The 24,647-nt window shown below is 38.5% G+C and overlaps 1 protein-coding gene across 2 annotated transcripts in view; it reads left to right on the top strand.

Annotated features, from left to right (window-relative positions):
* The window catches only part of ppm1bb (protein phosphatase, Mg2+/Mn2+ dependent, 1Bb), a 60,659-nt gene extending 42,525 nt beyond the window's left edge, over nucleotides 1-18,134 (top strand). The window contains exons 2-6 of one of the 2 annotated variants that reach the window (XM_077200838.1): nucleotides 7,709-8,554; nucleotides 10,496-10,613; nucleotides 11,130-11,241; nucleotides 11,925-11,982; nucleotides 16,043-18,134. In XM_077200838.1, the coding sequence (XP_077056953.1) occupies nucleotides 7,724-8,554; nucleotides 10,496-10,613; nucleotides 11,130-11,241; nucleotides 11,925-11,982; nucleotides 16,043-16,072 (1,149 nt within the window). In that variant the 5' untranslated portion in view covers nucleotides 7,709-7,723 and the 3' untranslated portion in view covers nucleotides 16,073-18,134. Of the gene's footprint in view, nucleotides 1-7,708; nucleotides 8,555-10,495; nucleotides 10,614-11,129; nucleotides 11,242-11,924; nucleotides 11,983-12,646; nucleotides 14,790-16,042 lie in introns of those variants that run through there. The other variant, XM_077200837.1, reaches the window with a different exon arrangement.
* The last annotated feature ends 6,513 nt before the right edge of the window (nucleotides 18,135-24,647 follow it).

Raw genomic sequence — 24,647 nt, 5'->3', positions numbered from 1 at the left:
GCACCCGTTACAAAGCAGAATGTGCCATCCGTTTACTGTCGGAGATTAGTTGCTCGAGCCACGCATTTTAATCAATGTTTAATCAATCAATTGCCTGGATTTAATAAATAAGTAAATATAGCAGACAATAGGCTATAATCAGGACTTCTCAGCTGCGCGCTTGCAATAGTCACAAGCTCACACAATACGTGACAGAGGCTGGCAGCAGAGAAATCAATTCAGAGAATTACACTGCGCAAATCAAAAGTAATAGTCTACTACCCACTGGATGAAGAAGGGTTGGCTCTCAACAGAACATATAATATTCATTTTATTTAATTTTTCGTGTTCGCATTTATGAGGAAAAAACGGACATGACAAGCTCTGCAAGCGGCACTAAAGTGCTTTAAAACTTTCACATAGACCTCGAACAGAAAGCACAAAGCCTTTCATTAAAGTCAATTTCGTTTTGTATTCATTATATCTTAATTTTAATCAATGTTTCATCAACCAAATGTCTGGATTTAATAAATAAGTAAATATAACAGACAATAGATCATCTCGAAACGGAGGCGCCGGCAAGTGAACTGCAACTCGTCTCATAAATGAACCGAAACTCAGCGTATAGACCTGAGAAATATATCTATTGAAATGTCTACTTTTAAACAGAACAAATCAAAACAAAAGACATACTGCTCTCTGCTTATGTAGGCCTAATCCTTCTGAAATGTACAGTTCTCTCTGGCTCGTTCAAAGATCGCGATTCCGCATCCTCAACTTCATCTTTGCAGCCCACAATGACTGAAAACACTTGTTATTAATAAACAATTAAAATGTCTCCTTGCTATATTTGATGTATTCATATCATTGCTTTTGCCAGTTCATTGTGACAGCTTTTAGGTGCTTTATTGGCAGCGCCACCCGTACATGAATCACTGCACGCCGCATTTTTTGTATATTAATTTATCGGCCATTATAAATGGCGATACCGATAGTTATGAAAATGCCTAATATCGGCCGATAATATCGGCTCGCCGATATATCGGTCGGAGGCGCCGGCGAGTGAACTGCAACTCGTCTCATAAATGAACCGAAACTCAGCGTATAGACCCGAGAAATATATCTATTGAAATGTCTACTTTTAAACAGAACAAATCAAAACGAAAGACAAACTGCTCTCTGCTTATGTAGGCCTAATCCTTCTGAAATGTACATTTCTCTCTGGCGCGTTCAAAGATCGCGAGTCTGCATCCTCAACTCCATCTTTACAGCCCACAATGACTGAAAACACTTGTTATTAATAAACAATTAAAATGTCTCCTTGCTATATTGGCAGCGCCAGCCTTACATGAATCACCGTACGCCGCATTTTTTTTATATTCATTTATCGGCCATTATAAATTCCGATACCGATAGATATAAAATGCCTAATATCGGCCGATAATATCGGCTCGCCGATGGTCGGGCTCTACTCGACACATCATAGTAATTCCACACCGGCGATGACATGACTGCCAAATCATTTAAGTCCCCACGCATCATGTACCTTCTCACGTTTTGACGTAATCAAATTGTGATCGGTTTGTGAGATCAGCCAAGTTTAGTGAGTACCGATCGAGTCATAAAATGTGATTATCGGCCGATACCGATCTCCGGCCGATCGATCGGAGCATCCCTAATGTGTATACATAACATTGGCTGTAAACTGAAAATAATTTCTTTCATTTAGTTGTGCCAGACATTCATGTTTAATCTTGCCTTTAGTGTGTGGTGTGGAGATAATGGTAAACTGTCCAGTTTCAACCATCCCTTCCTCAGGTCCACATCCAGCCACCTTTCCAAACCCCCCTCATTTCCTGCTGTTTTGGCTGTTTATTAACGTTTGATCTGATACATTCATGCGTTTACTGCACCTGGTCTTGTGCTCTTGTTTTGAAGCCTGAGCATTAACAAAGCTTCCTCTTGAGTGTATCTGCCATGCTAATGGCAGGGTTTGATCAAAGCGAGCACTGCATGATGGATCAGCCCTTTAACCCTCTGAGGTCTAAGGGGTTTTTGGGGTCCTGGAGGTGTTCTGACATACTCTGACATTTGTGCTTTTTTCAGTTATTTATAAACATGTTAATGGCAAAGGTGTAAATTCACTCTATATAGCGCAAACGGGGCTACCGTAATATGTGAGCAACATGTTTGTATTTTTTAGAGAATAATGTTTATGCGTGGTTATTGAAAAAACTAAAACTTAAAGTGTCTGAAATAAGGCCACAAAACACATACTAAATTTGTGTCCACAAGACTTTTGACTAATGAGTGTTGTTGCCTAGAATTTTTGCTTCAAAATGATCTGAAAATCATCCTGCCTAATCATTTACACAAAAAAATACATTGATTTAAATTTTATAAGACACCTTTTGTTTGGAAAGGCAATATGCATGGAGGCGTGTTCAGACCTGATAAGACAAAGCCCAGATAATGTGCCACATTCATAATGAGCTGCATATTAATTAGCCCTTTCACACAGCTGTCTCACAGGGTCCAAAAGAATGCAAGGACAAAAGAAATCATATATAAACATATTTTACAATTAGAAATTGTAACCAATTACAAATAGGTTACAAATACAACAACAATTACAATTTTAACAATATTTCAAGTGTATTTCTTTGTAGAACGTATACATTTTATCATGCGTATTAAAAAGGGTAAGGATTCATTAGTTTGAAAATTGGAACAAACACTATAATAACATCTTAGTTGATAATTCAATATACCTACTTTATTTTTGACAAAACATCATACTATAGTATATTTAACTATGAGCAGAAATTGGTGAACAAAAGCGTACCTATTTAATGTGACAGTAGTCGTTTTTTACAGTCAAAACTTTATAATCTATCCAAAACTAATCACAAAATCTTGCCTAACATTCATATTTAGTCTGTTACAATATTTGTAACATATTGTGTATGATATATTAGCACATACATGTGAATTTGCAGTTTGTTGCTTATACAGACATTTTATTTCAACATATTTCAGTCTATTTTTACTCATCTTAGTAGGCTATAACAATATAGTTTGGATGTGTTCATGTAAACAAAACGTTTACTAATGTAGGTGCGAGAGTGAATGAACGGCACAGACACGCGCTGTATAACTGTAGTAAACAAAGCGCGTGCGCGCCTGTGCCGTTCATTCATCATTTAGCCTACACACAGACACGCAATTCATATTTAAATAGTCTTTTTTGCGGTTTACAGTCAGACACTATTCAATAAAGACTTACATCTCTCTCTTTTCATACAGATTACATAAACTGAGAATATTTGTTTTTTTATATAAATTAATTTTTTTTAAAGAAGAGAGTTCAAGCTTCATTATGGAAAAACACTCGTGCCTGTATGACAAGTATTCGCGGAATTACAGTTAATTTTCGGATGCGTTTCAGAATGGACTTAACTGACAGAGAGAAGGCAGAACGCGCATCATGTTTTTTTTTCTTTATTTGGCGACAAGCACAAATCTTTATTTTTATTGTGAGTATCCACAAAAACAATAGACACTTATCAGGATCTAATGATGTACAACACTTAATATGTAAGATAAAAATCAACAGAGTATTTTGAGTTTCTTTTACACTGATAAGAAAAAAAAGCGGCCGACCTCAGAGGGTTAACTGCTGACAGAGATCATCCCAGCCTCAAGGCCTCAGAATAAAGAGGATCTGACAATGACGTCTGAACATGAATGTTGGGAAGAAGCCCCCCATGAATAACACCCATAAAGATGCACCACTTTGCCCCTGCCCACTTTCAGAAGCAAGTAACCCAATCTGAGTTTGAAAGGATATTAATAGAGCCATGCTCAGAGAGGAGGACCTGCCAAACCGACGGCCTGGCCAGCCGAGCCATGACACTGCACAACAACCTGTGCCCTCATCCAACCACACACACACAAACACACACTCGAGCTCCCAACCACCTTTTTTGGTCACATGCCTTCCATGCCTGTCATGTGTGGAGTAGTGAGCAAATATCTGGCCCTGGGCACCACCCTTCTGGGTAAGTCTAGTTTAGTCCTTGATGGTCAGGTTTGGACGAGCCCATGATCCTCTGAATGCTGGAACTTTCACTGGATCCCGGCCCTGCTGACCACTGCCAGTTCTCTTTCTCCCGATGGATAAACAGACCTGTGAAGAGGGACGCTTCAAGAGAATGAGAGAAACTGTAATTTGACCTGTCCCATGACCCTGGTTGTAATATCTATCTATCAAGGCAAACCTTGACTTGTTTCTAGTTAGTAGCCTACTGGCTTTTTTGGGTTTGCTAGGTCAAGGTCCCAAGTTGTGATTGCATAGCTTACGAGGCAGCTCTCGTTCCATTTGTCTAATGGCTTATTTGGGCTTGTAATACATTTCAGTGGCTATTCCTGGAGTCATGTAATGGTCTTACGGTTGGGGTTTGGCCAAAGCGGCTTAAAGCTTTTCCACACTTTCTAATCCTGCATTCAGATGGGGAATCAGACTTATGAAAAATATATTTTGCCTTCTGTCTTGGTAGTTTGTAATCAATAATACTTTTTTTCTCTGGTCTTGTAAGTTCTGCTAAGCTCCTTTAAAGTGTGTTTTGCATGAATGTGGCGTTTGTGCAGTACACAAATGATTTTGATGTCTGTGTGCTTGCTTGTCTTGAGGATGAGGTTAAGATAGCCAAAGCCAGTTTGTTTTTTGTTTTGTTTTTTCCAAGCATGGTTCATGGTAGAGATGAAACTCAAGATGAAATGTGATGCAGGAGCTTGAGTTACCGTCCGGACACACCCCATCTGTCTGTGTAGATTATGTGTCCAGAAGCCTTTTTTTGACATCCTTATGCTTTCATTTAGACACTGCTTCTCTTATACTACTGTGAGGGTTTAGATCCAGCTTTTTACAGGAAACTTTCTTTCATGCTATTTAGGGTTGGGCGGTATTTCGGTAATATCGTATACCGCGGGGTCTTAAAATAGCAACGGTATCAGTTTCAATACCGTCATTACCGGCACTTATATATAATAAATAAATATAATTTATTCAATGCCTAAAAATGCTTATGTAGTTGTCATCAAGTGACAGTGTGGAGGAGAAAGAGAGAGAGAGAGAAGGGAGAGGCGGTAAATACTGACGAGGCAATTTGTAAATGTTGTAATAAAAAAGGTGACTGCGAGAGATGGAAACACCTCTAACCTAATGTCGCATCTCCGAAACAACCACCCACTCACTGCTGCGAGCATGCATTTTGCCCCGAGTTCATTAAATAAGCGCATTAGTTTACATTTGTTAAAATATTATAATGTTATTTTTTTTACGTTGATAATGAAAACTGAAGAGCACTAGTAAGATGGGATGCATCGGGAGTCAGACATTGACCAATTAATTAAGTTTCATTTTGTAAAAGGCCTTTCTTTAAAGTGAATTTCGTTTTGTATAAATTGTATCCTAATTTTTTTTTTTTATCAACCGATAATAAATAAGAATCAAATATATCAGACAACATAATCATGACTTGATCATGCGCTGGCGCGCCGCGGTCACTTGCATTGAAATCTCATTATAAATTAACTGAAACTCAGTGTATGTCTCACAGACATGACAGATATCTAAATAAAGCTTGAAATTTCATTAAACGAAACAATTCAAAACGAAAAGAAAGAGGCCACTCGCTGATTATTTAATCCATGATGTGCATTTCTCTCTATGCGCGTTCTATACGGAAATGGCGATCATCAAATTAAACGAAACTATTCCAAACGAAAAGAAATGGGCTAGCCTACTCTCTGATTATGTAATCCATGATGTGCATTTCTCTCTATCGTTCACTATGGAGATGGCGATTCATCAATGTCTTTAAACAAAACAATTCAAAAGGAAAAGAAATATAGGCAGCATACTCTCGGATTAATCCAGGATGTGCATTTCTCTCTATAGGCGCGTTCACTGCGGAGATATCAATCGTCAATTTCTTTAAACGAAACAATTCAAAAGGAAAAGAAAAAGGCTAGCCTATACCTTCTGATTATGTAATCCATGATTTGCATTTCTCTCTATATATGCGCGTTCACTATGTGATGGCGATCGTCAGTTTAATCTTTGCAGCACTGACAGAAAAGTTGTATTAATAAAAATCAATGGACGCGTGTCACCGGATTTACAAATGCACTTGTTGCTTGTTGCTTGTTAATTTAATTTAAATGAATTAATAAAATGAATACAATTGTCATAATTAAAATAATTAAATATTATTAATTGTCCCATTTTTGCTCATTTAAAAATAGTATTTATATCTACCACCCAGCATCTGGGTTAAACAATTATTTGGCGCCACCATATTATAACGGCCCACGTATTAAAAATAGTCGAGTCTAAATAGGGCTACGGCTCATATTATATTTAATGCCGTCAACAGGGATCAGACACAACGTGCACGGGTTGGCCTTGATTTTTTTTGTTGTGTTTTTTATGCCCGATCTGGTATTCAGTTTCTGAACGGTGTAGACACAAGCCAACAGTTTGGTGACGCTGTCTGAGCCTTATGTCATAATTTTTAATTAGTCACGGTAATACCGTATACCCCGGTAAAATAGGGAGGCGGTTTGACGGTATCAAAATTTGGATACCGCCCAAGCCTAATGCTATTTCACTGAAATCCTACAGTCATGCTCGCAACTATCTTACAAACACTCTTACATTTTGTAGTATTTTCACAATAATACAGTTTTATTGTATTTTATTACATCAATGCAGCATTGGTGAGGAGAAGACTTAAAATAAATCTTTCTCACCCCAACTTTTCTCCATTTGAACACATCTGCACATTTTACATTGCATAGTGCCTTTCATGGTGGGTTATGATGATATGGGTCTAGTTAACCAGTGATAAGTCAATTCCGCAAAGAATTTGTCATTGAACGTTATGCTAAATGTTTTAAATGTACACTATTTAATGTTATGTTATTTATTTTTCTGCCTACTCAGGGAATTGACTTAGGATATTTAGTCATATATGCTTGTATGCTCATTGTATTTAATTGTTCTTGATTAACATAATTGCTGAGGCTTTTTTGAAATATATATTTTCTTTTGATGAGCTTTTGGCAGTTTGTTATTATCTTCATATCTGCTGTTGCAATAGCCTTTAGATCACATCAAGATCTGTCAGTAACTCCGTAGGCAGTTGTCACTTTCATAGCCTTCAGTCTCATACGTTTTTACATGCAATGTTTTATGAACAAAAGAGGATTGATTACTGTGTAATACCTAAGAACATTGTCGTCAGTGCAACGGCTTTGCTGGTGTGCTCAAGTGTTTGTTTGGCTGATGTCCTAAAAAAGCCCAACCTGTGTTTGTGGATTAAATTGGCATTAACATGTTTAGTATAACATGGCATGATGTTGTTTAAGGGTTAGTTCATCCAAAAATGAAAATTCTATCATTATTTACTCCTCATCTTACGTCATTTTTAAAACACAAATTAAGAGATTTTTTTTTTTTAAGAAACCAGGTTTCTTTTAAAATATCGCAATTAATTTTTTGAAGATTAACCAAAGTTTTAATGGAATGACATGAGGGTAAATAAATGACCATGGTAAACTATGCCTTTAACCACTCTTTGTTGTTGTAATACTTAAGCATAATAAAATGCTTTTTGACATGTAAAGGAACTTAAAAGTTCATCACTCACTCTTTCTCTTGCAGACGGTGTCCTGAGCCATGGGGGCCTTCTTGGACAAACCGAAGACCGAGAAACACAATGCTCATGGGGCGGGCAACGGTCTGCTCTTTGGCCTGAGTAGCATGCAGGGCTGGCGGGTAGAGATGGAGGATGCACACACGGCCGCAGTGGGTCTGCCTCACGGCCTGGATGACTGGTCCTTCTTCGCGGTGTACGACGGTCACGCTGGCTCCCGCGTGGCCAACTATTGCTCCAAACACCTGCTGGAGCACATCATAACCAGCAGCGAGGACTTCCGCTCTGGCCCCGACTCCGTGGAGGGTGTTAAAGTCGGCATTCGTTCTGGCTTCCTGAAGATCGACGAGTATATGCGCAACTTCTCGGATCTACGTAACGGCATGGACCGTAGTGGCTCCACGGCAGTTGGTGTGCTGGTGTCCCCTGAGCACCTTTATTTCATCAACTGCGGAGACTCGCGTGCCGTGCTAAGCCGTGCCGGACAGGTCCGGTTCTCCACACAAGACCACAAGCCGTGCAATCCACGTGAGAAAGAGCGCATTCAGAACGCAGGAGGTTCTGTGATGATCCAAAGGGTGAATGGTTCTCTGGCAGTGTCGCGCGCACTGGGGGACTATGACTACAAGTGTGTGGATGGAAAGGGCCCCACTGAGCAGCTGGTATCTCCGGAACCGGAGGTGTTCGAAATCACACGCGTTTCAGAAGAGGATGAATTTGTGGTGCTCGCCTGTGATGGTATCTGGGATGTGATGACTAATGAGGAGCTGTGTGATTTTGTACGCTCTCGGCTGGAGGTGTGGGATGATTTGGAGAAGATCTGCAACTCAGTGGTGGACACCTGTTTACATAAGGTGAGGAGATCACAACAGATGTCTCTAGTGATGATTAGTGCCATAAAAATTTGACTGTTTTAGAAGAATATAACACCATGTTTCAATTTAAACGTACAATAAAAATACTACTTTTTTTATTTATTTTTTATTTAATTTTATACCATGATCTGAATGCTTGTTTTTTTGTTATTTTTTGGCTGGTAAGTGGGCGTTAACCTTAATTGCTCTCGCACACAGAGATGGGAGATCGCACTGCGCACACACACAAACATTTAGGACCACAAATACTTGTTTGTCAATACTGTCCCGTGACTAAAGTAACTTCACTACTGAATTGCTAAATAATATTGTTTCAGCAACGAGGTGGTAACGTTGCTGTTTTTGAAGTAAATAAACTCACAGCTTCATTGTTAGTAGAGAAACATTGCACAGGTGCAGGTAATTTACACAAGCTCTGTTTGTCACTGCTGGCAAGGTGGCCATGGTATAAGCAGGGTAATCAATGAGTAGGTGTTCATTAATTAATAAATACCAATTCATTTTTACAGCAAAACAATTTTGTGGATGTTTTTAATTACACATTGTCATATGACCAGCCAGTCAGTGAATACATTATTTGTAAAGTCTCATGGTAACGTTAATTTAATATCTAATTGGTCAGTTTGGCTCTGAATAATGCACTGACTATTTTGCGTTTGCATTTAACTGTTCAGACAAGTCGTTTTTTTCTCTCTAACCGGACATCATGGTTTGCGCTGTTATTCAAACTGCCAACTTGCAAGCAAGTTCAAAGCTGTTACTTGAATTTTTTTGACTGGCTTAAAAAGCTGTTGACAGTCAGTCATTTGTTTACAAATTGGACATAGAATAGAATAGAATAGAAAGCCTTTATTGTCATTATACTCTTGTACGAAGAAATTAGTAAGTGCTTCCCTTGGTGCCAGAAAAATTATACAACCAACATAAACAATATTACATATGACAAATATTAAACGTATAGGCCTATTACAAAAATAAACAGTTTGTAGTCAAACTTAAATATTGCACTAATAATATATTGCACTAAACCTTTTCGTTGCAAGGTGAAAATTGAAAAAATAACACCCTGAGACTGTATGCATGTATGTATTTATGTAGCAGAGAGGGATCAGTGCATATTAGAGTTCATAATGGTTATGGCTCTGGGGGAGAAGCTGTCCTTGAATTTCATCATGGTTTGCGGCGCTGAGTTTGCTTTGTGTCAAGTAACTTGTGTAGAGTAAATGCCATTTTTTTAAACCCTAATTTTGTACCTTTTTAGTCTGTTTTTTCTGTTTTTCATTAGTTGTACAGCTTTATGAAGTTGTCATCATTGAGTCTTTACATAATGACTAGTCCTTCTAGTCTCATTAGACAAACCAGCTGTGTGTAACTCATGATTTTATAAAAACAATCCTTACTCCCCTTTTCCATTCTTAAGCGTATCATTTTTTAATTTATTTGTCTCATGGCATTCAAGAATCCAAATACCAAAACCCCAAATACCCTTTTCAAAAAATACTTGTGCCCCTCGGCCTGTGTTGACACCAGCTTTCCAGATGATCAGACAGAGCCAGGGACCTTGTAAATGAGGTCACAGCTCTGGATCTGGCATGGATTTGCTCAAGTTGATGTCAGGGCTTTCCGTATTAGTCTGTAACCTTCTTCATACCTTTTTATGATGTATGGCTCACATTGGAAACAACCCCCCCCCCCCCCACCATCTCTACGATGGTCTGCTTAGTGTCGAAGTATGAATAAATGTCACAAATTTTCATCTGGGGTAAACATTGGCAAAATTGGAAGCGGTCTAGATTAATAGTGGTTTACAATAGAAGCTTGTGGTGTAATAAACACTTGCTCGACAGATTGGACTTTTGTCCAGTGAACTGCCTTTTCTTTAACCTACCATCTCTTTTTTTTTTTTCTCTCTCTAACCAGGGAAGCCGAGACAACATGAGTGTTGTTCTAGTATGTTTCCCCAATGCACCGAAGGTATCAGAGGAGGCTGTCAAGAGAGAGGCCGAGTTGGATAAGTTCCTGGAGGCTCGTGTGGAAGGTAAGAGGTGGCACCTGGTGGCATTAGTCAGCCAGTTTTCTGCATTGTCCATCGAGCGTTGTGGAAATGGCCATCTTTTAATTCAAAAAGACCTAATGCCAAGACCTTAGTGTCAACCATGTGGTTTTAAAATGCTCTCTGTGTAAGTTCTGTTTAGATTGCAGTCCTCCTCTTCTCCCTCTGTTTCTTCTCTGTCAACATCCTGGAATGTTCTGAACAGTGTGGAGGCTCGTAGGAACTTTTCTGGATGGGGAATATATTAGTTCTGAAAGAATTCTTGTATTTTCCACTAGAGATGTAGTCAGGACAGCTGTGATGAAACTTGTTTGGCGTTCTTTCTCCAGCTGGAATTTTTTTTTCTTTTTTTTTTTACACAATCGGTCTATAAGTGGGATGGCTTATCCAATGCCTACACCGTTTTCACAGCTGTAGTCATGGTGGAAAAAATACACCAGGCTTCCCTTATCACACTCTTCCATTATCCCACATTTGCAATGTAATTGTCTTTCTCTGCAGAAATCATGGAGAAGTCAGGGGAGGAAGGCATCCCAGATCTAAGCCACATCATGCATAACCTTCGCCCTGAGAGCATCCCCAACCTGCCACCAGGAGGTGGTCTCGCTAGCAAGTACGGATCCAAAATTAAGTAACATTTGTCCATTTCTGCTGAGAAGAGCCGTTTTGTAATTTCCCTACTTTTGTATTAGGGGTGGGAATAAGCAGACACTTGGTGATGCGATATTGATGCATGATTTTGGTCCAAGATCTTTGTTTTTCTTTTCTCTTTTGTTTAATTTTGCATTTAGATTAATACTTTAATCTCGAGCAGATGTCTAAATGATTACCCATTTTTCTTATTGTAAACATATGTTAGCCATATGGTAATGTTGTAATGTCTAAATTCAGTACGTTTTTACAGTTTTTCTCATTGATTTAGACGCAATAGTATAGTTTTAATTTGAACCATCTATCAATTGTTGTCCATAACATTGGTATCCAGAATTTTATATTAAACATTAAATGTGAAAATATTTTATAATGCTGCTATTATATAATTATAAAACCTAGTATATCAAATTATTTTAATGTGAAAATTAACTTGAGATTGATTCTTGGTGTGAGAATACAGCTGTGAATGAAATATAGGAATCGAGTAAAAATATTGCAATGCGTAATGTCTTTACGATATGAGAATAGTGATTTATTCTAAATTTAAACATTTGAGCTTTTTCTGTTAATATTTTCCTGTCAGAGTCTTCCTTAGGGTTTTTAGAGTTCCGTCTAATCTGTCTCTTTTCTCTTCTCTTCTAGACGTAGTGTAATTGAAGCTGTTTACAACAGGCTAAACCCACACAGAGAAGAAGATGGGGTGAGTGTTTTTTCCTTACTTTTTTGTTCTTATAAGAATTCAAGACAAAAGGTCCCTTGAGTCTTCTTGCTTAGACTTAAGTCCATTCATTTACTCATCATCTTATAATACTTTTAATGCACACACCAGCAAATAATTTGACTTTAATCAAGTTCTAGCTGATGCTACCTCTTTTGTACATACATTTACTGCCGTGATTAGCAAATGTCCTGCTTAGGCAAGTGTAACTGGTTTTCAGCGATAGCTTTATATATAGGGCAGGTTAAACATCCAAACACCACTATCTTTAAGAGCACTGCCTCTGCATTTAAGATGTAAATGCAAGTCTTTTTTGAAGGCCTTGGCTTTGTTTGTCCGTCTGTGCCTGTGCCACTCTGTAAACGTTTGTATTTGTGTGGTCGCATCTTGGTAATGCTACTTCAGCAAGATTATTGCTCCTAAGACTTGTGAGAAAAGACCCGTGTTGACAAGCTCCTGCATCTTTTGTACACTCGCACGCACACACAGACGAACACACATTCGCCACCACTTACAGCTTATTTTGTCGCTCCTCAAACGTGCTTCTTTCTAAATGAAAGGGCAGTGTAAGGTCAAGGGCAGGTGGCCCGCTCTAAGCGGGGTCTCTTAACCTGCTCTGTCCACTGACACTGGCGTCTTGCACCAGGACAGCCAGGGGGGAGCAGTTGGCGGTGAGGAGGAAGAAGGCGGCTCTGCTGCCGCCCAACTGCTGAATGCGCTACGACAGTTCCGGCTCAGCCACCGAGGCGAATACCGCCACGTACTGGAGCAGGCACTCTCCAGTTACCGGCTGTCCTACGGGTCAGGTGCCACGACACGGACCGACCCTCAAGAGGAACCCCGCTCACCCCCACCGTCCCCGGCCACTGAACCCCTCAGCTCTGAGGAAGGACAGGACGAAGCCACCACATCACCATCTCTGGACAAGCTCTCTGACGCCCCCACTGCATGACCCCTGATTAGGACCCACTAAACCCAGCCCTGCTATCAAACCCTTTTCCCCAGATTGCTAGGTTGCTTTCGGCAATGTTCCTCCTCAGAGCAGTTTCAGTGCAGGTTTTTGGTTGTCTTTATGGATTTGAAATGGCACTTTGGGTCTTTTTGTTTAGTTTGTTTAGTGAGCATTGCTCACAGTAAAAGTCGCTTACAGAGTAAGTTTTGCGCAAAATTCTTATCACTAAAAACCTGCTCTGCAACTTCAAGTGAGGCTAACCTTGGCATATCCCAGCTGTCCCAACAGTCTGCAGTAAGCACTTTCTCGTATCTCTGCACTTGGCCTAGTGTTTTTAAAATTAGACCTGGATGAGTAATCGGTTGAAGGGATATTTCATCCTAATGTGAAAATTGTCATTTACTCACTCTCGTGTCATTCCAGATGACTTTCTTCTATGGAACACAAAATAAAATATTTTGGAAAATGTCTTGGTTTTTAGTTTTGTCTAGTTTAGTAGTTTTGTTTTGTCCACATAATGAAAATCATATTTTTGGATCCCTTTGACTTTCATTGCACAGAGTAAAAATATTCTTCAAAATATATATATTTTTTGTGTTCTGCAGAAGAAAAAGTTATACAGGTTTATAATGACTTTTTTGGGTGAACTGTCCCTTTAAGGAGATTTGAAAACTGTCACACACACCTGAATGATTTGACCATCACTGTTTCACACCCAAAGAGTTTACTTATGCAAGTAGTTGTAAGAGGGAATGGTTTAACTGGACAATCTGGGTTGTGCCAAGAATACACACAACTGTTTGCTCTCGTGCCATGCGATGCATGTGTACTCCTTTTCCTGGGTTGTCTCGTGGTTGATCATAGTTATAGGATATTAACATACTGTAGTAAACACCAGGTACAGCTTTGTTTGTGCTCTTTGTTTAGTGTGTGTGTGTATAAATCCAATGTTTGAAATACTATTTTGCAAAATGATTAACTGTTCAAAAGCAATTCTTTTACCATTTAAAATGGAACTCTAATGTTGTGTGTGTGTGTTTGTGTGTATATCTACTCTCTCCATATCAGTTTATAACTTGAGCTGACCTCTTGACTGTGATTGTCCTGTGTCTGCTCTTTGAGTTTTCACAGTTATCCAGGTGTGTCCTTGAGGAAAAAGCACAAAATGGAAATGCACTGGCTTTATAAGCATGGACCATATGAGATTACAGAAGCTTACACAAGCTTACACAATCACATGTTCTCGCGAACTCTCATTTCTCCTGTTGTGCTGTTCTATTCAGTCAATTACTTTACATTTGCAATATAAAACTCATTTGTTCAAGTGGACTGCATTATCTATAGGAGTGCAATCTAACTTACTGCAATCTACAAGTTAGGCAACGCTGCTACATGATCATACATGAATGTCTGTACTCTGCAGTATTTGCACAGTGCTTCTTATTGCACTTATCTTAGTCTTATGACCCAGGATTTTGGAAAGCAAGCTGAATTCTGTCCACGAGGATTGTGTGTCATATCGCAAGAAATCTGTTCCAAACTGCTTTTGTGATGCGTTTTCTTTGGCTGGTTTATCAAGCCACTTGAAGCTGATTACTTTGCTGATTTCGAAGTTAATGCATAATACAAACTGTGTAATCTTCTTAACAGTTAGAGTGAGTGCATGCATAATGTTGCCATTGTTATATTAAACTCATGTTACTAATATACCCCCTCAGCAGTATCAAAGAGCTTTACTTAATTGTCCATAGAGCAGTATTTCCAGGTCAAAGGTTTATATTTGTTTTGTTTCACTCTGTGAAAGTTCTTTGAACAAAATAAATCAAATTCAACTATTGATATCTGTCTTGGCTGCCATTTATTAAATGTCATAATTTCTCATTCTGTGACACAGAATGCAGATACAATAACATGAATGCTTTTTATGGCTCTTGTAAGAACTTGTACACTATTAACTATCATCCATACTCCGATATTTCCATATGTACTCCTATATGGCTAATGTTCTTACTCATGAGCTCAGTGGAAGTTTGAGGCTTGAGGTAAGTGAGCTTCAAATGTGCATAAATCAGTCTTTATGCTGGGGAAAATAAGTTTTCTTTTCAGATGGAAATGCATCTTTAAATCATAAAAAAAATGCTGGCTGTGCCTTGCAGGTCTTTTTCCACCCATTTGTTTGTGATTGTTTTAAATTTTCATTAGCCTTTATCATTATTATGTGTATTATGTTTGAGTTTTTTTTTTTAATGAATGAAATCTACTACACCTATTTTGGTTTTATGCAGTTTTTATGTTATTGTTTGTGGGTTTTTTTTGTTTTTTTTGCCGCCCTCTGCCTACATTGGAGTCACCTGTAGGTTAGAAGGCACCTACACTTACTGTTGAAAAGTTTGAGGACTGTAAGATTTGTTAATGTATTGAAAGTCTCTTATACTCACCAAGGGTGCATTTATTTGAGCAAACAGTAATACTGTGAAATATTATTACAATTTATAATGTATTTTCTATTTGAATGTTTTAAAATGTAATTTGTTCCTTTGATGGCGCAAAATCTGAATTTTTAGCTCCATTGATAGAGTTTTTATGATCCTTTAGAAATCATTCTAATATGATTTGGTGCTGAAGAAACATTTGCTTTCAATTTACTGGTTAATGTTTTTGTGGAAACTGATAAAAAAAAATTCCAGGTGTTTTTGATTAATAGAAATTTCCAAAGAACAGCATTCATTTGAAATGGATTCATTTAATTTTACCATTATAAATGTCTTAACTGTCACTTTTGATCAGTTTAATGCATCCTTGTAATAATACAACCATTTAAAAAAAAATGTATTTTTTTTACTGACCTTAAACTTTTGAACAGTAGTGTATTTTCTATCAGAAGTATGTAAAACTTACTTGGTGGGTACCATTACATGGAATTCAAACATTAATAAATCTTGTTTTCTCTCCTGTTCTTGTCTTTCACATCCTCACACATTTCATTCTGTTCCTTTTATTTCCCCGATTCTCACTAGCGAGTGCTCTACCCTTTTAATTTTACTCTGTTTGCTCATTTCTTTCCCTTTCTTGTTTTCTCCCCTGTTTCAGAGCGGAGGTGACCTGGACGACCCCTGGTAACCGGAGCAGCCGACGGCTTCTGAATCCACATGAGAATGTCCTCAGTTCACACAAGAAAACCCTTGCTCACACACTTTTTTTGGTTTCGATTCGGAGAGCGTCATAGGAAATGTTAAACAACGAGTCTGGGAATACATACGCTTGTTTTTAAAGATGAGAAAACTACAAAAATGTTCAAGATGATTTTTTTTTTTTAAACTGCATTATACGGTAGAGAGATTTATTTTTACTCCCCTCCCCATCCCCCCTCCTGAAATCTGTGTCGATTACGAGCAGTGACGAGACTGCTTGAGCAAAAGTTGCTGATGCTAATTTGGAGGAATGAACTCAGCTGGAGGAGGACGGGGCCAGCGAGCTCCGAGAGGGACAGGGACCCTCGTTCAGAAGCCTCACTTTTAACCCCTTCACACCACGCATGGGCAGCTTTTTTTGGAGGCATGATCTCTGCCACCCTCTACTTTAACCCTGCGACTCTTACCCGACCAGCTGGACAGCAGCAACTGAAATATAATGTATCTGTTGTGGATTTTTCTTTTTCTCTTTTTGGGGCAGAGGCGAATTTCTTCTTGTGCCATTCATTTTGGTGCTTGCTGTTTAACACGAAAATGTAAAAAAATAAATAAAAGTACACTCATTTTGTCGGCAGGAGATTATGGCAAACCCCGATTGGAGAGAACTTTATTTGGAGGAACTTTTCACGGTGACTTCCTTTTAGTCGCCCCAGAGACAGTACATGAAAACTGAACTCGTCTTCTTCTGCTCCGCACTCTTCATCCCCCACCGACTTTCTCCCATCAGCTTGAGTTCTGGTTTGTGGTTTTCTCTAACAAAATTCTTGAATTTAGAATAGTTTCCCCCTCTATCATTTTTGACTCGGCATTTTTAATTTTTTTTCTTTTTATTACAGATTATATGGCGTAATTGGTATTGTTTGATTGCACTCACATTTGCTTACGAAAAACAAAAAATACTAAAAACTATATGAAAGATAAACTATGAGAAGGTAGAGTATTTCTAAAGTGAAACTGCAGAAATATGTATGTGTATATAGCTATATATATATTTTTTCTCCTTTAACAGCAGAGTGAAAGAGTGGGAGGGGACGCTCTCTCCTCAGACTGGCTGATAGGTACTTGAATATTCATTATGAGTGGTTCTGATTTTTAAATTTTTTTTTTTTTTTTTTTGGTAATCCTTAATGTAGGATTGTTTTTGAACCGTGCCTGTAAAAGGTGAACCATGCTGTAAGGGTGTACTTACAGGACAGTTGGCTATGGATGAATGTACCCCTTATTCACACTGATACACATATACCTTCACGCATCCATTTGTACTTGCTCATGCATACCACTTTCATATGTACATTTATCGTTTGATCAGCTTCATCGTATACGTTCACGTTCTTACTCCATTTACTTCACATATGTTTTTTTTTCTGCCCTCTTTACATCTGACATAGACAGACATGCTTTGGAGGCCTTCTTTTCTTCCTCCCTTTTTTGTTTTTTATTCATCGACTTCACCTGCTCTGGTGTGTAGCTTTAAAATGAGTGTGTATTTGAATTTTAAGAGATGATTGTGTGTTTATGTATGTATATATATTTTTGCAGTTTTCCCCTCTTCTGGTACACATAATTTGTAGCCATACTGTATGCTGGAAAGCTTCATTTTAAGATGAATAGATTGAGTCTGTTTCCAGTTTGAGATGGTAAAGAGATATATTTTGTGCTGTGAGTGTTCAAGGACATTCATTTGCATTGTGTATATCAACAATTATTGTTGAATAATTAGAATTGAAACAAAGTATTTTATTTATTCCAAGTCTGTTGGCTTGAGAAGAGAGGGTTTCACCGGAGGGGGAAACTACTGTCCCTTGTATTTTGGAGAGTGTGATCAAATTGTCTTTCTCTCACGTCCTTCCTCTATTTCTCTCTTGATTCTTTCTAACCACCCGACAAGCCCATGTAATGAACGTCCCCAGTATGATGTTGTGATGTTTCAGTAGCAAACAGTGAATATGATCTGTTCTCCTCAATAAAGGATTGCTAAAGTTTGATGTTAACACAATGACTTGCTTGTGTTTAAAATGTTATCTCGCTATATTCCAGGAGGGCAATGAAGGATTCACACCATGAATCAATCAGTGAAAGTGAAATTACTGTTTTTTTTTTGTTTGTTTGTTTTTTTCTCCTCTCAGGAAACCTCTGGCCACCTTATTTTCAAATCAGAATCTGTTTTCTATGAAAGTGCGAGACTTCTGATTCATTAACTGTCGTTGAGTGCAACAGTGTTCTACATTTTCTGCGGCCTTGGTTCTTGAAGTATTTTCCCATTGAGATATTTGAAAAGTCTTTGTTAAAGAGTTAAGCTCTCAGCCAAACCAAACAGCTACCAGGTGATTCATAACATTGCAAACTTGAAGCAAAAAAAGTATTTTAAAAATCTGACTAGAAGACAAAGGTAAAAGTCTGCTTTGCAGCTTTAATGTGAGAAATTGACAATTGACAATGCTTGTTTAATGCAAAATATGCATATATATATATATATATATATATATATATATATATATATATATATATATATATATATATATATACACACACACACAAATATTTGAGGGTAGGGAGTGCTAAAGAGGTATTTTGTCACTATTAGTTTGTTGTGATTCTCTGATTGGTGGAGAATTCTTATGAATAATGTTTTTCACCTGGAATTTTGCAGTTGAACATAATTTGAAAAAAATTGCAAGAATATAGGCTAGTGGCTTTAACAAATGCATACACTCCTGGGCAAAAAAACAAAAAGGCCAGGGCAAAACCGGCAAAATATTTAGTGGTCTTTTAATCATTTTAAACAAATCACTGTAGATAAAGCACGGAATAGCCTTCCCCAATTTGCAGTTACAGGAAGAAGAGTCAGTGTTGTTCACTCAATTTTAAAGGCTTCAAACCGTTCATGAGTAGTTGAAAAATGTCTCCCAGTTCGTTTGAGTTTATTGTGAGACCAAATATTCCCTATAGGTTTCAAATCTGGACTCTGCCCAGGACAAAACATGAGCCTGATGAACTTGTTCTCAAGCCACTTCTTGGTTATCTTTGCAATGCAGGAGCATTGTCCTGTTAAAAAATAACATCTGATCATTCCTCTTTGGATAACTTTCCATTAGTAGGAAGCAAGTCATTCTGCAATATTCTCCTGTACTCCAAAGCAGTAAATGTCTTTTCAGTGTGAAGCAGCTCACCAAAGGATCCCCACATTTGCTAATTTCATGACCAATAATTTATGGTTAAGACAATTAAAAGCTGTATAGCCATTTTGGTCTTGGCCACTTTTTTCTTTTTTTACAAGTATACCATCAGTTAGGAACCTCTTAGCTCAGTAGGTCTGTCTTTAGAGGTTTATAAGTAATCATCATAAATCACTTCCCCTATGGATCAAATTAATGCCATTTTACTTTTGGAACCCAACTGCTGCACTCTAACTAGAAGAATAAAGTGCAGTTAGCTATTTGCACTATACAAACCAGTGTGTTTGTTTGCGTTAATGAATTAAAATAATGTAACAAATACCCAGTTTGTAATCTCAAGCTGCATAAGTGTTTTTGTACCGCTAAAATAACTGGAAGTGGCTGACACTAGAACCTTCAAAAAATAAAATAAGGTGAATTGAACTTCTGATATGTTCAATGCTGTTTTTGAGGTGTGAATGGTTATATCAGTGGATTGACACAAGAGGGCGTGATAAATGAGTTGAAGTCAAACTTTCCTTAGAGTAGATGTGAGTGCTGAATAAGAAAGCATGCTGTGATCCAATGAGTTTCTTGCACAGAATCTAGTTTCTTGTAGTTTCAGTCTTGTCTTTGCACCAAAGCCGTAAAAACATTGATGATTGAAGTTGACTTAATTATAGAACAAGAAACTGGTTTAGGTTTAGAGGGGCAGCAGTGTATTTCCTCTTGGTGAAAAACAATTGTGGTTTTGAAGCTGAAAAGATTCTGTTTCATTAAGAGGATGTATGTCACTTTAGCCCTGTGGTCTGTGTGAATGACATGAGAAAAGATGAGGAACAGTGTGCATTACACCACAGCTGACTGCACATGCTCACCTGACTGTAGGGTCATCACCTCTCACCCCTTCTGCTAATCGACAGCCTCTGAGCAGAGACATCCTGAACTGGCTTTTCTTTTCTTTTTTAACATCTGTAGCTCATTACAATGTCTCCCACTGCAAAGCCTAAATCCTCTTAATGATCTAGTATAGACCCACCCCATCTAAAAAGTGCCCCTGCATGGTTACACAGTATTGTTGCCCATGGATCAGGATGCCAAACGTGTGGATTAAGGTAATCCACACTCTTCAGGCTGAAGCGGTGGGGAACTTGACTAGATTGCGCAGAACCTCTCAGGTTTGTGGATTGGGAGATTAAGGAAGGTTAGATGACGGTTAAACGGTTATAGGGAAGATAATTTGGTCAAAATACCTGTTGACAGAGTGTGTGTGTTTGTGTTTTAACATATATAGTGAAAAACAATGTTAAATGCCTGGTGTGGAGCAAAGCAGTAAGTACCAGAGCTATAGATTTGTTTTGTTTTTCCTTTTTTTTCTGTACAATGAAAGTCAATGAGGACCAATGGTGTTTTGGACCCCATTGACTTTCATCATATGGGCAAAAATAGTTGACATTCAAAATGTGTTGGTTTTCACAAACAATGGAAAAGTAGCGCAATGGAATGCAAAAACACATTCGGTCTGAATGGCCCCTAAAGGGCAGTTCACACAGAACGTCTTTTTGTAGTTAAAAACATTAGAAACAAAGCAGTGGAATAAAAAAAATAAAAGCTCCAGAGATGCATTTTTTAAAAGTTGCACTTCTGTTATAAGTTGCAAAAGACACAAGGGTCAAACACGTCCATTTAGCATGTTTTCATTAAAAAAAAGAATTGAACAGTTGTGCAGTGGAATGGAAAAACTTGTTCTGTGTGTGTGAACGGCCTTTAACGCGGCATGAAATACTTAACTGTAAATCAAACACCTAGCAGCTCTGTTCCAGACGCACCTAGCAGCTCTGTTCACGCTAGAAAAACAAACAGATATCCGGTGTAGAGGATGTTTTAGCTGTTTAGCAAATAAATTGCCTCAACGTGTAACTAAAAAAGTCCTTTAATTGTTCAGCTCACCTCACCTCACCTTTCAAACATCCAATATATAAAGCTGGCATCATCGGTTGTGACGCCCTGCTAAAATACCTTGGCTCGTGTATATAGAGTTAGCAGTGGGGGTCTGAGCGGTTGATCGGGAGGGTGGGCATGGGGGTGGGGGTGGGGGTGGGGGGGGGGGGTCTGTAGGGATTACCCTCTTTTCCAAAGCCTAGTTACATTGCAGAAGTAAATGAGCTGTTGAAAGAATGCATCCAGGGCAGGAACAACCGTACGTCCTGGGGGCCGAAGCTTAACCGCAGCCCAATTGGTGGGATTACAGAGGAAATGAGAGGACAGAGCAGGGGACCGAGAGCCAGGTAATTCAGCTCTAATTAACCATATTCACCAACCTGCATGTATTCTTCCCCACCTTTTCTTCATTCCTGCAGGATTTGTTCCTACCTGTTGAGACAAACTGTTGCCCTGTGCATTCTCAGACATCATTGTTTGGGAGCAGAACCCGGCACGTTTGGATTGAGGCGAGTTTACTTCGTCTCGTTCCGCAGGTCTCCGTCAAAAATCGACCAGCAGGTGTTGTACGGCTAATGTATTTGTGTGATAAACTTTCTCTCAGTCTCATCTGACTTCGTATTTGTCAAGTGACATTAATTACGACTCTCCCCTGCTATGTCTTTCTCTGTTTCTCCCTCTCTGAGCTGTCACCTCTGTGTCAGTGGATATCCCTGAGTCTCAGCATGAAGCGTCCATTGGAGCTGAATGCGCCCTCCCTCTCAGCCACCGGCCCACCAGCCGGCGCTGTCCCGACATGACAGCCCATTGTGTTTGTCCAGCCAGGCCGAAACCCCTGGCCGCAGGAAGGAATTAAGAAAGGATAGGAGGGGAGAAGTAATTATGTTTAGTCACTGAATTCTGTAGATCCCTGTGTTAATTATGCGATTCACCACAAAACACTGTCAAGTCAAGTGAAAAGAGCAGGAATGCCGGTGAGAGCGGATCAGAACATGACACCTCGGAGCCCCTGCGAGGTCAGGGCAGGACCGTGTGTTTGTAAGGGTAGGATAAGCCGCTCACGTACACCAGGCTCCAATTACAGGCCTGCCCATTCACATGCATCTCTACTCGGCTCATCTGGTTTGTCAGCAATTTTTTGCAATTAATAGGGCGTGAGAATCAATATGCTGTAAGAACGTCTGCAGAGTAAAAGACAGACTATGTTGTGTAACCGCCCTGCAGTACGTTTAACTAGATCAGGTCACCCCAGTGCTCTCTGCGACTAGTTTTAAAGAGTCTCTGTAGTACTGTAGTCTAGGGGTTTTCAAATTGGGGCCCAGGGACACACTATGGGGTCTGTAGAAAATGTGGAATATAAAAAGAACATATATATCAGTAACTTTATAAATCAGTAAGAAAGACAAACCAAATGTATATATATACTATACATTTATAAATTAATGTAGGTTAAATAATTAGTGTGTGTGTGTGTATATATATATATATATATATATATTTGTATTTATATCTGTATATTGTTTATATATATATACATTTATTTTTGTAAATATTATATAATGTGTATGTATCTATGTATACATGTATTTATAAATTATTTATATTATGTTAATGTATGTGTGTGTGTGTGTATGTATATATATATATATATATATATATATATATATATATATATATATGATGTATTATGTTAGTATATGTTAGCCAATACACATATTTATGGTTTTCCTTATATATAAATAATTTATGGCACTATATGTTTTACTCGGTAAAAGTTTAGAACAATATTTAGAATGAAGTATGTTATAATAACTGTAAGTGTCTTTAGTACAATGACAAAAATAACAGCTAATCAAGCTTTTAATTCAATAATTAACATGTAAAAATTCATTTTGAAAAAAAAAAAATCTTTTTAATACCTAGCTTGATGTTTATTATCATGTACGAAATGTTCTACTTGAAAATAGACTGCTGTATTCATCCTATAGTATCAGTGAACATGCTATTGTGTAAAATGTATTAATACTCTCCTTCACAGATGTGCTCTAGCCTAGGGAACCAGACCAATGTGCTCCTAATATCTGTCTCCATATTATGGTTTCTCTTTTGTAAGTGAGGAGAGAGAGGCCGATACGATAAGGTGCGGGAGCCTTGGTCTGCAGGCTCAGAAGAAAACAGGAGAGAAGAGGAGGAAGTCATTTATGGGCTGAGCATGTTTCATGCATCAGAAGCCATGTTGAATTAAATAGAGTAATCACTGCTTGAGGCCACCCTCTCTCCGGTTCACTCTCTCTTTCGCTCTTTGTACCTCATTTGTGGCTGAGAGGAGTGGATTATCACTAGATCACCGCGGAGGCCGGCCCAACAAATGCGCACACACTTTACTTCGTGTTTAGAGACGCTGAGGCCTGGTCTACTTCACTTTTTTAGTTGTTTTTTTTTTCTTCACACATTGTAGTCACTCACTTTTATTTAGCCAATCAAAAGCTCGCAATCAACTTTCATTGCGTTTGATTTGTCCACCAACCTGTTAGTCATTTGACCCTGTGTCCTCCAGCCAAATGAAGGAGAAGAACCACAAGGTCAGAGAGATAAAAATAGTTTTGATTCAGATCAACTGAAGCGTTTAATTCTGGAGGAGCCCTCGGGCCACTTCCGTGAATGCTCTTAATCCACTTCTATAATGCACATTGCCCAATTGTGTATGTGCATTATCTGGACGCAATGTGCGCTCCTTTGGGCGGTCATTGTGAAACACAATGCTGAGTGTCTCCCGTGAGCCGTATGAATTTAGACGATGACAGCTGAGCATAGAGACATGGCCATATATCTTATTTATGGGGTGGAGGGAAAGGTAGCAGAAGGACATGGGTGTCATAATTGAGAGAATGTGATGAGGAAGCTGAGAGAATGACCGTGAACTGTTTCCGCCAGCCCAAGCCAGCCCAAGTTCTAGACAAAGAACTGCTGAGTAGGGGTGGTTGTAACATTTTTTTACTGTTTGTAACTCAATTTATTTGGTGCTGCTTCCCTCAAAATTTGATTTGATCTTCCCATGCTTATGTTACCAATTACAGTTGGTTTAAATCTGCAATTTATTCCTAAACTGTATAAATTCACGTCAAGTACAAAAATTGCTGTCGTTCAACCTATTACAATAGTGAGTTAGTGGCCAATTAGAATTTTCTACGTGTTTATTTATTAAAGCTGCACTATGCACCTTTTTTTTCACAGTTAAATTTTGAGTCAATACACCATCAATCCCTCCAAAACGTGTTTGTCTTACCCTGATTTACTATGGTAAGTCTGTTAGAAGTGTTTGTATTTTAGGGCGGGATACTTTTCGTGTGAAATTGTGTACCTACGTCTCTCGTAATAGAGAAAAGTTGCTCTGGCTACTTTGACGCA

Source organism: Siphateles boraxobius, unplaced genomic scaffold (genome assembly GCF_051911475.1).
Source record: "Siphateles boraxobius isolate OS27281-9 unplaced genomic scaffold, OSU_SipBor_1 46, whole genome shotgun sequence".
Lineage (NCBI taxonomy): Eukaryota > Metazoa > Chordata > Actinopteri > Cypriniformes > Leuciscidae > Siphateles > Siphateles boraxobius.
This window is presented reverse-complemented; position numbering and strand designations above follow the sequence as displayed.